The sequence below is a fragment of the Eriocheir sinensis genome, unplaced genomic scaffold (assembly GCF_024679095.1).
Source record: "Eriocheir sinensis breed Jianghai 21 unplaced genomic scaffold, ASM2467909v1 Scaffold538, whole genome shotgun sequence".
Classification (NCBI taxonomy): Eukaryota; Metazoa; Arthropoda; class Malacostraca; order Decapoda; family Varunidae; genus Eriocheir; species Eriocheir sinensis.
This window is the reverse complement of record NW_026111874.1, coordinates 277,501-292,174: the sequence shown is the minus strand read 5'-3', so window position 1 is coordinate 292,174 and position 14,674 is coordinate 277,501. Positions and strand designations below refer to the sequence as shown.

General features: G+C 41.5%; 1 protein-coding gene and 1 long non-coding RNA gene across 8 annotated transcripts; one reads left to right on the top strand and one right to left on the bottom strand.

The window, feature by feature from the left end:
- Positions 1 to 4,762: 4,762 nt before the first annotated feature.
- LOC126992996 (uncharacterized) lies at positions 4,763 to 9,706 on the top strand. 7 transcript variants are annotated; one of them, XR_007747236.1, is made up of 6 exons: positions 4,763 to 5,006; positions 5,576 to 5,689; positions 6,479 to 6,596; positions 7,223 to 7,315; positions 7,821 to 8,122; positions 8,247 to 9,706. XR_007747236.1 is itself a non-coding variant. In XM_050851823.1 (5 exons), exons 1-5 carry the CDS (start codon positions 4,798 to 4,800, stop codon positions 7,926 to 7,928), a joined length of 642 nt encoding a protein of 213 aa, XP_050707780.1. In that variant the 5' UTR covers positions 4,763 to 4,797; the 3' UTR covers positions 7,929 to 9,706. The 7 variants fall into 7 exon arrangements, 1 of the variants encoding a protein (XP_050707780.1); XR_007747237.1 differs by having other exon boundaries at positions 7,821 to 8,126; positions 8,316 to 9,706; XR_007747235.1 differs by having other exon boundaries at positions 7,821 to 8,126; positions 8,251 to 9,706.
- A 642-nt stretch (positions 9,707 to 10,348) lies between these two features.
- On the bottom strand, positions 10,349 to 11,381 carry LOC126992991 (uncharacterized). The gene is made up of 2 exons (XR_007747221.1): positions 11,272 to 11,381; positions 10,349 to 11,129 (listed from the first exon to the last, which is right to left on the bottom strand). It is a non-coding gene; the product is annotated as an uncharacterized LOC126992991 (long non-coding RNA).
- Positions 11,382 to 14,674: the final 3,293 nt, after the last annotated feature.

Sequence of the window (14,674 nt, the reverse complement as noted above, 5' to 3'; positions counted from 1 at the left end):
GTATTGAAAGGTCAGGTTGGATTATATGGGTAACTATATGCCTCATTATCCTCTGTTATTGTTTGTGTAGGCCGTAGACCATATTTTAGTGTCATTTTTCTGATCCACAATACTTAAGTGCCTATGATGCCCAGGTTAATAGGTTAGTACATGGATATTTTACCTTTATTTCCCCTTAAAAACCCTGGATAAGAAAATGGAAAGTCCTGGGGATCCTAGTCTAAAACGAGTGGACCATATATATAGGCACCTTTTTTCTCTCTCTCACCTTTATCTCCATTTCTTTCTCTCTCCCCTATTTACCAGATATTCTTTAATAATTCCTCTTTCTTCCTATATCCATGTTTCCTTCCTCCGTTTCTTCTTTCTTTCTAAAACAAGCAAAAGGTTAGACGAAAAAATCCAACCTTATACGAATAGACCATACTAGGCACCTTTTTTCTCTCTCTCCCTCCTTTACCTCCATCTCTTTCTCTCTCCCCTATTTACCAGATATTCCTTAATACTTCCTCTTTCTTCCTATATCCACATTTCCTTCCTCCGTTTCTTCTTTCTCTCTAAAACAAGCAAAAGGTTAGACGAAAAAATCCAATCTAATACGAATAGACCATAATAGGCACCTTCTTTTTCTCTCTCTCCCTCCTTTACCTCCATTTCTTTCTCTCTCCCCTATTTACCAGATATTCTTTAATACTTCCTCTTTCTTCCTATATCCACATTTCCTTCCTCCGTTTCTTCTTTCTCTCTAAAACAAGGAAAATGTTTGACAAAAAAATGAATATCCACAGAAATAATGTAAAAACCCATTTCCACGGCCTCTATAAAGCACACATATCTATTTTTAGCATACCCTCAAATAAGTTAGTATATTCGTTTCTCGTGTACCAGTCAGCCATACTCACAAACGCCTGCACCCACTTCGAGCCCCGCCGTATCGATTCACCTCACGGTCTTCCTTTATCAACACACAAACACTGCCCTCCACTAACCTAACCCTTGAAGTCATCCACCTCATCCACCCCACATCCATCTCTTGATATACGTAACATCCACCCTCGTCAACATCACATCAACATCCATTCTGCCCTCCACTAACCTAACCCTTGAAGTCATCCACCTCATCCACCCCACATCCATCTCTTGATATACGTAACATCCACCCTCGTCAACATCACATCAACATCCATTCTGCCCTCCACTAACCTAACCCTTGAAGTCATCCACCTCATCCACCCCACATCCATCTCTTCATATGCTTAACATCCACCCTCTTCCCCATATATCCACACTCGTTTCTCGCATTTTCTTTTCTTTTTAAATCTTTGCCGTTTCGTATATCTGAGTTTGCAGTATATTTTGTTTGTTTGTTTGTTTGTGTGTTTGTTGCCACGAGAGCTACCTACATATCACTTTCCTTATCATTTATTACCCTACTCCAAACTCAATGACTTATTTCCTGTTTTCCTTTTTTATTTTTCTTTTTTTCCCATCAACTTTCAAAACCATATCCACTTCTAGTTATTCCTAAATTTCCTTAAATCTCACCTTAAAATACAAATCAGTAATTCTATATTTTCAAAGTCTTGCTGATATGTAATTAAAAAAAAGAAGTATCGGTATCGGTATCTACAAAATATCGGCTATTCGTTATCGGCCAAGGAGGAAGGAGGATAGACAGAGGAAGTATTGTTGTAGGAGAGGAGGAGGAGGAAGAGGAAGAAGAGGAGGAGGAGGAGGAGGAGGAGGAATGCACAGGAAGAGGAGTAGGAGGATGTCGTAGAATATAGATTGGTGAACATTGATAGGAAGAGGAGGAGGAAAAGGTGGAGAAGGAGGAGGAGGAAAAGGTGGAGGAGGAGGAGGAGGAAAAAGAGGAGGAAGAGGAGGAAAAGGAAGAATAAAAGGAGGTGAAACGAAAAGAAAAAACAAAAATAGCTTCAATCTCCTTCCGAAACTGACCTCTCTTTTGGGCACTTTTCTTAACTTCGTAGGACCAATAATTTGCGGGCTTTTTTTTATTAGTGTTGTCCTTGTTTGTCCTTGTGGTGTTTCCTTTACTGTAAAAAAAAAATCATATTCGCTAGGTTTAAGATGGGCTAGGTGGTCTATGATCCTTTAATCGTGGCAAAAAATAAGAATCTCCACCCGAAATTGACCTCTCTTTTGGTCACTCTTTACTTTTGTCCATTATGGGAGCGGTGAGTAGCGGACTTTTTTCTCTCTCTCTCTCTGCGCTCTTTTGATTACTCTTGAAGCCGTCTCCTTTGCTGTAAAAAAAAAAAAAGAAAAAAAAAAATCATGCGTAATATTCTAGGTGATCACGGATAGCCCTTCTCAAGTCCTGGTCAAAGGTCGTATCATAAGACATTTCCCCGCCCAAGAACACATATTTGACAAGGCTTTCGTAGGAGTTGTGGGCATTTCCAGGAGTAGTTTTATGACCCTGGTGTTAGTTTGACCCTTCTTCTGCTGTACCGTAAACCCAAGGAAACACTCATTAGAACCCGACTGACCCCCTCTTTAACCTTTAGAAATTGTTAATGTGAACCAATAAGTCATGTGATGGTGTTCCCCAATCTTCCGTGCCACTCCGTTCTGGGCCTACCCCTCACATGACCAAACTCACATGACTAGATAATCGAGGGGGGACACTTCGCTACCCTTATCAAACACCTCTCCATTATACCTTTCTCGGACAGAGGTCACCGTCTCTCCCTCCCTCTCCCTCCTTCCCTCTCTGTCTCTCTTACCTGATAACGGCCCTTCCTCTAATCTCTCACGAGTGGCAGAGGAGAGGAAGAAACAGGACAGATATATGAGTTTCAAGATCGTGTGATTCTGGATTCATTTTTCCTCGTATTCTCTCTAAGATCTAATAGCAAAATGAAATAGCTGGATACAGAAATGAAGATGCAGAATAGGAAATAAAGGTCCCACTGTAGATCGTTGAAGCTGGTTAGAGGTTGAGGGAAGGAGATGAGAAAAAGAACGTGACGGTGTTTTGAGATTACGTAAGAAGGATGAGTTGGTGAGACTTGATCATATATATCTTGGTGACGATAAGACCCTCAGTTGAAGCTCGGCCACCATGAAGTTCCGGTTGCTTTTTTGCGCGCTCTGCCTGTGGGTAAGAACTTTGAAACATCCTTAAATATTTCATCACCTAAGTTAACATTTTAGGAGTTGTGGGCATTTCCATGGGTAGTTTTATGACCCCGATAGTAGTTTGACCCTTCTTCTGTACCATGAACCTAAAATACCATTCATTTGAACCCGTTTGATCTCCTTGTTGGCCTTTGAAACATTCTTAAACATTTCATCGACTAAGCTAACATTTCTAACAAGGCTTTCGTGGGAGTTGTTGGCATTTCTATGGGTAGTTTTATGACCCCGATAGTAGTTTGACCCTTCTTCTGTACCATGAACCTAGAATACCACTCATTTGAACCCGTTTGATCTTGTTGGCCTTTGAAACATTCTTAAACATTTCATCGACTAAGCTAACATTTCTAACAAGGCTTTCGTGGGAGTTGTTGGCATTTCCATGAGTAGTTTTATGACCCCGATAGTAGTTTGACCCTTCTGCTGTACCATGAACCTAAAATACCACTCATTTGAACCCGTTTGATCTCCTTTTTGAACTTTGAAACATTCTTAAACATATCGTCGCCTAAGTTAACATTTCTAACAAGGCTTTCGTGGGAGTTGTTGGCATTTCCATGGGTAGTTTTATGACCCCGGTGCATGGTAGTTTGACCCTTCTTCTGCTGTACCATGAACCTAAAATACCACTCATTTGGACCCGTTTGATCTCCTTTTTTTGGCCTTTGGAGATAGTTGATGTGAACCTTATTTGTTTGTTTACTTTAGCGGTGGTGTCAAGGGAGAGGGGGCACCATGTTGTTGTTGTTGTTGTTGTTGTTGTTGTTGTTGTTGTTTTGTTGTTGTTTTGCTGTTGTTGTTGTTGTTGTTGTTGTTGTTGTTGTTGTTGTTTTGTTGTTGTTGTTGTTGTTGTTGTTGTTGTTGTTGTTGTTTTCACGCCCCCTAAGTCATTCTAATTACTTATGACCTGTTAATTTCATATTTTCATCATTTTTTTTTTTACTACTAACTTCCTACTTCAATTAATTTTACTTCTAACTTCATATTATATTCAAGTTTGACTGTTAACTTCACATTTCAATTATTTTCTTTTTTTTTCTTTTAACTTCATATTCCAATTAATTTCAACTTCACACTTCATTTACCAACTATTTTTGCCTGTGGAGTTTATATACAAATCAATATCTGACAACTTCCTATTCCTATTTTGTGTCCGTTTTATTAGAATGTTAACTAAATTATTCACCTTAACACCTTCCTACACGAGTTTGACCTATTTTGACCTCGTTCCTTAGGGCCAGGCTGCGGGTCAGGGGGCAGAGGTGCTTCGGATCGTGCAGGAGCTGAGTCGTGACCTCCAGGAGTCAGCCAACCAACGCGATTCGTGGCTGACGCGTTATCAACAAATTGCGGACGTGATCAAGAACAGTAATGACCTCAGCGAAGAACTTCTTAGGAGATTCTCTCTCTCTCTAGCACTTTTTTTACGTTCTGTATCTCAAGCGGTTAAATTTTTGCCATTCATATCGTGTTTAATAATAATAATAATAATAATAATGATAATAACAACAACAACAACAATAATCACCCAATAACCCTTTCCCTATCACAAACTCCACAAACTCGTAACTCTTTCCTCCCCCATCACCTCCATACTACATCCTTCTCTTCCCTCCCATTCTCCCTAGCGTGGCGATGCCGGTCATATGGAACACCTTCATGGCCGTGACAATGGGCATCAGCTTGCAACAGATCGGGAAGGGCGCCGTCGGGAGCCCCTACATTCCCTCGCCCTTCCCGCTGCCTCCGCCCCAGCCTGAGTACCTCTTCATCTTCCCTTCGAACCTGACCTGCGATGACAAGTTTACCGTGCAGATGACTGTGATCCCGACGGCTGAGGCAAAGTGAGTGAGGAAGAGAGGGGGGTAGGGAGAGAGAGGGGGGTAGAGAGAGAGAGAGAGAGAGAGAGAGAGAGAGAGAGAGAGAGAGAGAGAGAGAGAGAGAGAGAGAGAGAGAGAGAGAGAGAGAGAGAGAGAGAGAATTGTGTTAATCCATTTATAGTTATTCTGAGTCAAGACCTATAGTAACTGTTTGGGGTTTTGTTAGGTTAGGTTAGGTTAAGTTCAGGGTATCTTCAAACGCATGATAGCCAGCAACGTATGGTAATGGTTGAGAGAGAGAGAGAGAGAGAGAGAGAGAGAGAGAGAGAGAGAGAGAGAGAGAGAGAGAGAGAGAGAGAGAGAGAGAGAGAGAGAGAGAGAGAGAGAGAGAGAGAGAGAGAGAGAGAGAGAGAGAGAGTATTCAAACCTCTCTTAAATTTAAAACATACAAAACATATAAAAATAAAGAAAGTATTGATTTGAGAGAGAGAGAGAGAGAGAGAGAGAGAGAGAGAGAGAGAGAGAGAGAGAGAGAGAGAGAGAGAGAGAGAGAGAGAGAGAGAACCCATAACCTTACCCCACCATACTTCCAGCGTTGGTTTCCGCCTTCACTTCGCGCCTCCAGATGGGGAGCCGCTGGACTTCGAGAATGGCGACCTCTTCTTCTCGTTTCACCTAAGATGGCACTTCGATTACGGGCCCAGCAAGTGAGAGAGAGAGAGAGAGAGAGAGAGAGAGAGAGAGAGAGAGAGAGAGAGAGAGAGAGAGAGAGAGAGAGAGAGAGAGAGAGAGAGAGAGAGAGAGAGAGAGAGAGAGAGAGAGAGAGAGAGAGAGAGAGAGAGAGAGAGAGAGAGAGAGGGAAGGGAAGGGGAGAGAGAGGGAAAGAAGTAGGAGAAGGAAGAGGAAGGAGGAAGGAATAAAGGAGAGGTAGAAGGGAACGGGAGAGTTAGAGAGAAGAGGAAAGGAGAGGGAAGGAGGAGAGAGAGAGAGAGAGAGAGAGAGAGAGAGAGAGAGAGAGAGAGAGAGAGAGAGAGAGAGAGAGAGAGAGAGAGAGAGAGAGAGAGAGAGAGAGAGAGAGAGAGAGAGAGAGAGAGAGAGAGAGAGAGAGAGAGAGAGAGAGAGAGAGAGAGAGAGAGAGAGAGAGAGAGAGAGAGAGAGAAAGAATGTAAGAATGATCCAAGAATGTAAGATTATGAATTTAAACTACCTTACCTGCCTAATTCACTACCTTACCTGTGTCGCTTAACCTAACCTAACCTAACCTAACCTAACCTAACCTAACCTAACCCAACCCAACCCTTATCTATCTTACCTGAGTCACCTAACCTAACCTAACCTAACCTAACCCAACCCAACCCTTATCTATCTTACCTGAGTCACCTAACCTAACCTAACCTAACTTAACTCACCCTAAGCACCTATCTTACCTGAGTCACCTAACCTAACCTAACCTAATTGCCTAGCTTACCTGTCTCACCTGTGTTTCTTACCTGCAGGGAGATCGCCTTCAATGACAGATACAACGGTGAATGGTCCCGCCCAGAGGTAACAGTGGGCGGGAACCTTTGGCCGAACGTGACCGCCGGGGAGAGGTTCATTGTTTCCACTTCGAAGGTAAGGCGCAAGACCCATATAGGTTAGGTTAGGTTAGGTTAGGTTAGGTTAGGAAAGGAAGGGTGTAAGGAGGGGGGGAAATGGCACTCACCCTTGTCATACTTTCACCCTTATATATATAGTCACCTTTTCCTCCTCCTCCTCCTCCTCTTTTTTTTTTCAACAAAGGAGACAGCTCAAGGGCACAATAAAAAGTAAACAATAATACAAAAAAAAAGCCCGCTACTCGCTGCTCACAAAAAGAATCCAAAGAGGTGGCCGAAAGAGAGGTCAATTTCGGGAGGAGAGGTGTCCTGATACCCTTCTCTTCTCTCACGCTCTCACCCTCACACACTTTTTCCTCCTTTTCCTCCTCCTCATACTTACCCTTATCCTCCTTGTCCTCCTTGCCTTGTCTTCACACTCCTGGTTTTCCTCCTATTTAGTCAGGTGTGTGAGACTAATCACCACCTATACCTCACCTGGACAGCTGTTATTTAAACCCAGGTGTGTGTATGTACAGGTAACTTGCTATTGGTTTTCTTGCCCCATTTAGTCAGGTGTGTGTGTCTCGTCCTCCTTGTTCTCACCCTTGTCCTCATACTTATCTACCTCATACTCCTGCACTCTCCCTCTTGTCCCCTCAGGCTGGCCCATGCTTCGTCACCTTCGTCATACTCGGAGATGACATGCACTTGGCCGTCCCTATCGCTATGGAGCCGCTCGTCTTCTGCCCCAAGGTGAGTTCAGGTGACAGGCTCATTAGCTCCATGTGAGGGTAATATGTAAGGGGGAGGGAGGGAGATGGAAGGGCAGGGGTCATATTTAGCATCAGTGTTAGCGCGCTGCAGTCTGTTCATGCGTGTGGCGAGGACATTGAGAGCTTGGAAAATTTCACATACCTTGGTAGCGTAGGTCAGAACAATGGTAGGTCTCGCCAGGAAGTCTTACGGCGGATTGGTCTGGCCGTTGTAGTGGTAGTAGTAGTAGTAGTAGTAGTGGTAGTAGTAGTAGTAGTAGTAGTAGTAGTAGTAGTAGTAGAAGTAGTAGTAGTAGTAGTAAGAACATAAGAACGTAAGGAGTCTGCGTAATAGTAGTAGTAGTAGTAGTAGTAGTAGTAGTAGTAGTAGGAGGAGGAGGAGGAGGAGGAGGAAGAGGAGCATCATTATCATCATCATCGTCATCATTATCATCATCAGCAGCATCATCATCACCATCATCATCACACCATTTCTTCATTAACAGGTGCCAGTGACAGGTGACCCTCGCAAGCTCTGGCTGACCGTCAATGAGGACAAGCAGGGTGCCAAAGAGGTCATCGTCCAGTGGGTCACCTGGATGCCCTCTTTCTAGCCAGGTGTGCGGGGCTAATCAACACCTACCTCACCTGGACAGCCAATTAGTTAAATCCAGGTGTGTGTGTATATAGGTGATTGGTTATTGGTTCCCTTCCTTCCTGTTCCCTTCAGCAGGTCAGTTTTTTTCCTTCATCTTCCTATCATTGCAATACTGAATAACACTGTAGCTAAATAGGAAAAGAAAGGCAGGTTGGTTTAAACGTAAAACTTTAAAAAGGAAGTGTAGTTTAAAAGGAAAAGGAAAGCAAGTAGATGTTGGCTTAAACGTAAAACTTTAAAAAGGAAGTGTAGTTTAAAAGGAAAAGGAAGGCAGGCAGATGTTAGTTAAAACGTAAAACTTTAAAAAGGAAGTGTAGTTTAAAAGGAAAAGGAAGGCAAGTAGATGTTGGCTTAAACGTAAAACTTTAAAAAGGAAGTGTAGTTTAAAAGGAAAAGGAAGGCAAGTAGATGTTGGTTCAAGCGTAAAACTGAAAAACAAAAGCCGGTGTAGTTTAAAAAGGAAAGAAAAGAAGGGAAAGAAGGTTCTAGGAAAAAAAATAAGTATGTAGTATATATATGGAAAATCTAAATAAAAAAAATCACACTAGCTTCAAATAGAAAAAAAGAAATGAGATAGTAATGTTGGAATAAAGAAAGTGTGATAATTGAAAACTTGTTAAAAGGGAGATTAATGTAGAATCAATATAAAAATAGATTAATATACATGCAATTTCACTTTCCCGTTACTTTTTTTAGGATGTTAATTAAAATACTCGAACCAAAAGATGAATGTGTGATAGAAAGACTTGATAAAAGGGACATTGGAGATTGATTGATTGATTGAAAGTTTATTGTTGCGGGTAAAATCAATATTGGAAATGGATTTACTCGCATGCAATTTCCCTGTTCTGTCACTTTTTTTAGGATGTTAATTAAAATACTCGAACCAAAAGATGAATGTGTGATAGAAAGACTTGATAAAAGGGACATTGGAGATTGATTGATTGATTGAAAGTTTCTTGTTGCAGGTAAAATCAATATTGGAAATGGATTTACTCGCATGCAATTTCCCTGTTCTGTCACTTTTTTGAGAATGTTAATTAAAAGACTCGAACCAAAAGATGAAAGTGTGATAGAAAGACTTGATAAAAAAGACACTAGTGTAAAATCAATATTATAAATGGATATACTCGCATGCAATTTCCCTGTTCTATCACTTTTTTGAGAATGTTAATTAAAACACTCGAACCAAAAGATGAATGTATCGTAGAAAAACTTAATGAAGGGAGGATTCGTGTTAAAGTTGTATAGTACTGTATAAAAAACGCATGCAATTCCCTTTTCCCGTCACTTTTTTGAGAATGTTAATTAAAAAGACACTAACCAAAAGATGAATGTTTAGTAGAAAAACTTAATGAAGGGAGGATTAGTGTAAAAGCTGTATAGTACTTTATAAAAAAACGCATGCAATTCCCTTTTCCCGTCACTGTTTTTACAATGTTAATTAAAACACTCGAACCAATAGATGACTGTATCGTAGAAAAACTTAGTGAAGGGAGGATTAGTGTAAAAGCTGTATAGTACTGTATAAAAAACGCATGCAATTTTCCTTTCCCGTCACTGTTTTCAAAATGTTAATTAAAATACACTAACCTTCAAATGTAGTTAATAATTAGTGGATGTTGTATTCTTTTCTCTATTTTATTGGCTGATTGATTAATTGATTGATAGTTTGGTGTTTCAAGTATACTGTTTCTCCTTTCGGAAATACATCAACAGCAACGCAGTGTCCAATTTTCTTTCATTTTCCTTCATTTGAATTATTTTGTAGCCCAGACTTTATCAATTTTATCGTAGTTTTGTTGGTAAGTTGTTGTTGCTGTTGTGTGTTGATTGAGTAAGTATTGTAGTGTTTTATGAATGTTATGGTAGGTTTTTGGTATTTATTTTTTTGCTGTTAAAGTTTGTTAGTCAAGAGTAGGCCTAGCTATATGTTTTGGCCACTCTTCTAACTCTTTATATAGGCAGTGATTAGCGGGATTTATTTTCGTCTTCCATTATGGTTTCTTTCTTTTTTTTTTTCTTTTTTTTTTTTTTTGGTATTAAAGTTTGTTACTCAAGAGTAGGCCTACATATATTTTGGCAACTTCTCTGAACACTTTTTTTATATAGGCAGTGATTAGCGGGCTTTATTTCTCTTCCATTATGATTTTTTCTCTTAAAGTTTGTTAGTCAAGAGTAGGCCTATATATATTTCGGCCACTCTTCTTAACTTTTTTCTATAGGCAGTGATTAGCGGGCTTTATTTTTCTCCATTATGTTTTTTTCTTCTTTTGTTTTTCCCTTGAACCTCTTCCTTTGATGTAAAAAAATATATTCGTCCATAACAAAACTTTTACGGTCACAAAAAAAAAAAATATCGAAAACCACCGGAGATAAATACACACTCACTTTATTCATAAACTCACACACGTTACAAGATCAACAACAACAACAACAGCAGCAAGAACAAGAAAAACAACAAAAACGTGATGAACGCTTAAAAGACACACTATACGGAAAGATGAAACAGCTACTTCTTATATAACACGAACGAAAGAACACAACAAAACACTACCAACGGACTAGATCTGGTATTTCATCATGACCGGGCGAGGCCATATCGGGATGGGAAGAAGGAGGGAGGGAGGGGAAGGGAGTCTCAAGATAATCTATTGAATGGGTGTAGCCGTGCTGGATTAGGTGGGTCTGTCTGCACGTCCTCTATAGCTCTTGAAGTCATGGGGTATATGGGCTACGGGTTTTTATAATGGGGAAGAACTAGAGGAGGAGGGGATGGAGGGGATGGGAGTGAATGGTTCAGGGGAAGGAAAGGGGACATGTCTAAAAAAAACTCGAACTTGATATCTAAATTTTGGGAGTGACTGAAAAGGGAGGGGAGGAAGAGGGGGAACCGGTGAAGAGGGAGGGGGAGGTAACGGGACTCAGAAACCTCGAAAAAAAGGGGTTATGGGGAAGAGATTCAGGTTTAAGTTATGGGGATTGACTTCAAGGGAGGGGAGGAATTGAGGAAGAGGGAGGGGGAGATAACGTGACTCAAAAACCTCGAAGAAAAGGGTTTAAGGGGAAGAGATTGAGGTTTAAGTTATGGGGATTAACTACAAAGGGAGGGGAGGAATTGAGGAAGAGGGAGGGGGAGATAACGTGACTCAAAAACCTCGAAAAAAAGGGGTTTGGGGGAAGAGATTGAGGTTTAAGTTATGGGGAAGAGCCAGGTTGAGGTTTAAGTTATGGGGATTGACTACAAGGGGAGGGAGGAATTGAGGAAATGGGAGGGGGAGATAACGTGACTCAAAAACCTCGAAGAAAAGGGTTTAAGGGGAAGAGATTGAGGTTTAAGTTATGGGGATTGACTTCAAGGGGAGGGGATTAATTGGGGAAGAGGGAGGGGGAGATAACGTGACTCAAAAACCTCGAAAAAAAGGGGTTTTGGGGAAGAGATTGAGGTTTAAGTTATGGGGAAGAGCCAGGTTGAGGTTTAAGTTATGGGGATTGACTTCAAGGGGAGGGGATTAATTGGGGAAGAAGGAGGGGGAGCTAACGTGACTCAAAAACCTCGAAAAAAAGGGCTAATGGGGAAGAGGTTGAGGGTTAAGTTAAGGGGATTGACTTCAAGGGAGGGGAAGAATTGAGGAAGAGGGAGGGGGAGATAACGGGCCTCAAAATCCTCGAAGAAAATGGTTTAAGGGAAGAGATTGAGGTTTAAGTTATGGGGAAGATCCAGGTTGAGGTTTAAGTTATGGGGATTGACTTCAAGGGGAGGGAGGAATTGAGGAAGGGGAAGGTCGGATCAGATAGAAACTTTTCATCTCCCGAGCTTGGAATAATGGGATCGAGTCTCGGGATAAAGGGTTGGAACACGTTTAAGAGGGACTAAGGGGGTTTAATAGGTTCTTAATGGTAGTGCCCACAGTTTATACACACAGGATGATCAGAGTACCACCCGAAGGCGCCGTACCCACCCGTGTATGCCCCATAGTCCACGTGGTCATTCTGCCCGTACCCGCCGACGTGACTGTGGTACGGGTCGGAAGCCTCAGTCAGGAGCGGCTCGTTATCTCTCTCCTCGTGAACCTTGTGGCGCGCAGGGCTCAGCGGAAGGGGCTCAGCGTACTGCAAGGCGTGGTCCGCGCGGGGATTGGCGTAAGAGGGACGACGCAGCGAGCGGGCGTGTCTGGCGTGGGTGTTGTCGACGAAGCTCAGGTCCTCGAGGGGGACAAGAATGTAACGTGGATAGGCCTCCGTCAAGGTCAGAAATACCGCCGCCGCTACGACCTGGGATGGACACGTACGGTACAGGTTATGGACATAGGAGCATATATAAGTTAGTTAACATACGTATTTCGATAAGAGAGAGAGAGAGAGAGAGAGAGAGAGAGAGAGAGAGAGAGAGAGAGAGAGAGAGAGAATGAGGGGCACGTACGGTACAGGTTATGGACATAGGAGCATATATAAGTTAGTTAACATACGTATTTCGATAAGAGAGAGAGAGAGAGAGAGAGAGAGAGAGAGAGAGAGAGAGAGAGAGAGAGAGAGAGAGAGAGAGAATGAGGGACACGTACGGTACAGGTTATGGACATAGGAGCATATATAAGTTAGTTAACATACGTATTTCGATAAGAGAGAGAGAGAGAGAGAGAGAGAGAGAGAGAGAGAGAGAGAGAGAGAGAGAGAGAGAGAGAGAGAGAGAGAGAGAGAGAGAGAGAGAATTAACCCCCAGCCGTTCCTTGTGAAAAAAAAAAACAGCATCATTATCTTAAAAGAAAGTCGAAAGCTGGATGTGAGATCGAAACAAAAATGCGAAAACTGAGGAAAAAAAATTGTGATAAAGGAAAGTTTGAGTGTCGCGCCCGAAGCCAAATAAAGAAAGAGATAAAAAAGTAAAATAATTGATAAAAAAAGACAAAAATTAAAAGAAGTAAACATAGACAAAAAGTATAAAAGCATAAAAAAATAGGCAAAAAGTATAAAAAAAGATAGATTAAAAAAGATGGAAGTAAAATCGTAATGATAAATGAATGTATAAATAAATAAAAAGTATGAAAAAAGAAAAGAAGAGAAGTAAAGAAGTAAGAGAGAGAGAGAGAGAGAGAGAGAGAGAGAGAGAGAGAGAGAGAGAGAGAGAGAGAGAGAGAGAGAGAGGAAGAAGGAAGGAAGGAAGCAAGCAAGAAAGGAGGGAAGCAAGCAAGCAAGAAAGAAAGAAAAAAAAAGGAAAGAAAGAAGGAAGGAAAGAAAAAGAAAGAAAGAAAGAAAGAATCACATACCAATCCCGCGAAAGTCATGACCTTGAGGCGTTCTAAATAAAGGTATAAATTCAGGTGTACACAAAACATCTGCCCCATGAACATGAAAAACCACTCATAAGAAACAGACTAATCTATCCTTTTATCAATGTTTTCTCTCTATTACACGCAGGATCAGACCCCATTCTAAGGTACAAGATAAGCGGATCAGACCCTTCTAATCTCCTTTGTGGCCAGAGTCAAAAGTGTCTAAAGAAAACGGACCCGTGAATGCCCCCCTTAGTTAATCCCTCACCGCCGTCTGTACTCACCAGTCTAAAGAGAGCCATGTTGTACCGACGAAGGCACCGAAGAAAGTGAAGCCCCTACAGATGGTCCTCTCCCTTATATAGTCCCGGGAGAAATCAGGCTTGGCGTCATCGTTTTCCCTCCCTGTGGGGCACTGGCTGACGTGAGTGTCCGTGGGGCGCCAAGATTGTGTTTTTTAGGGGTATAAAACGAACACAAAGGAAAATGGGAAGTATGTAAAATGTAAATAATGGAAAAAGGAAAGTGGGAAATGAAAAATGAGAATTATAAAAGTGAGAAGTAGTGTTGATGATAAAAAGTATGATAGATTGTGTGTGTGTGTGTGTGTGTGTGTGTGTGTGTGTGTGTGTGTGTGTGTGTGTGTGTGTGTGTTAGAGGGGTATAAAACGAACATAAAAGAAAATGGGAAATATGTAAAATGTAAATAATGGAAAAAGGGAAGTGAGGAATGAAAAATGAAAATGAGGAAAATGAGAAGCAAAGTGTTGATGATAAAAAATAAAGTGTGATAGATAATAAGAAGTTGTTTTTTAGGTTATAATGCAAAAGAAAGGAAAATGTATTTACTGAAAAGAGGAAAGTGAAAAAAACGAGGAAAATGAAGTATAAGGTGTTGATTATAAAAAAGCATGATAGATACGTTAGATAGATAGATAGATAAAATAATTAGTTTTTTTTCGTCTTTGTCATTCAGAATAAAAAAATGTTAGCACCGAAAATATATAAATAAGAACGTTTGTGTACGCGTGTGGGTGTGTGTGTGTGTGTGTGTGTGTGTGTGTGTGTGTGTATCCTCAGGACATATGATTTTCTCCTTTCTCTCTCTCTCTCTCACACACACACACACACACACACACACACACACACACACACACACACACACACACACTCACCCACACCCACACACACACACACACTCAGCCCCCCCCCCCACCCCCACCCCCCACACACACACACCCGCCCCCCCCCACACACACACACGCACACACCCACACACACAACTTTCGCCGTCGAGAGCTGAAGAAAGAGTCTGAGGGAGGGAGTAGATACGAGCCTCCAGCGATAGCCAAGACGTATTGGCTCCCAGAGAAATCGCTGGTCTTGTGTCGCCCTTAGAAGTACAAGAATAACGAGGTTTGAGTACGATAGT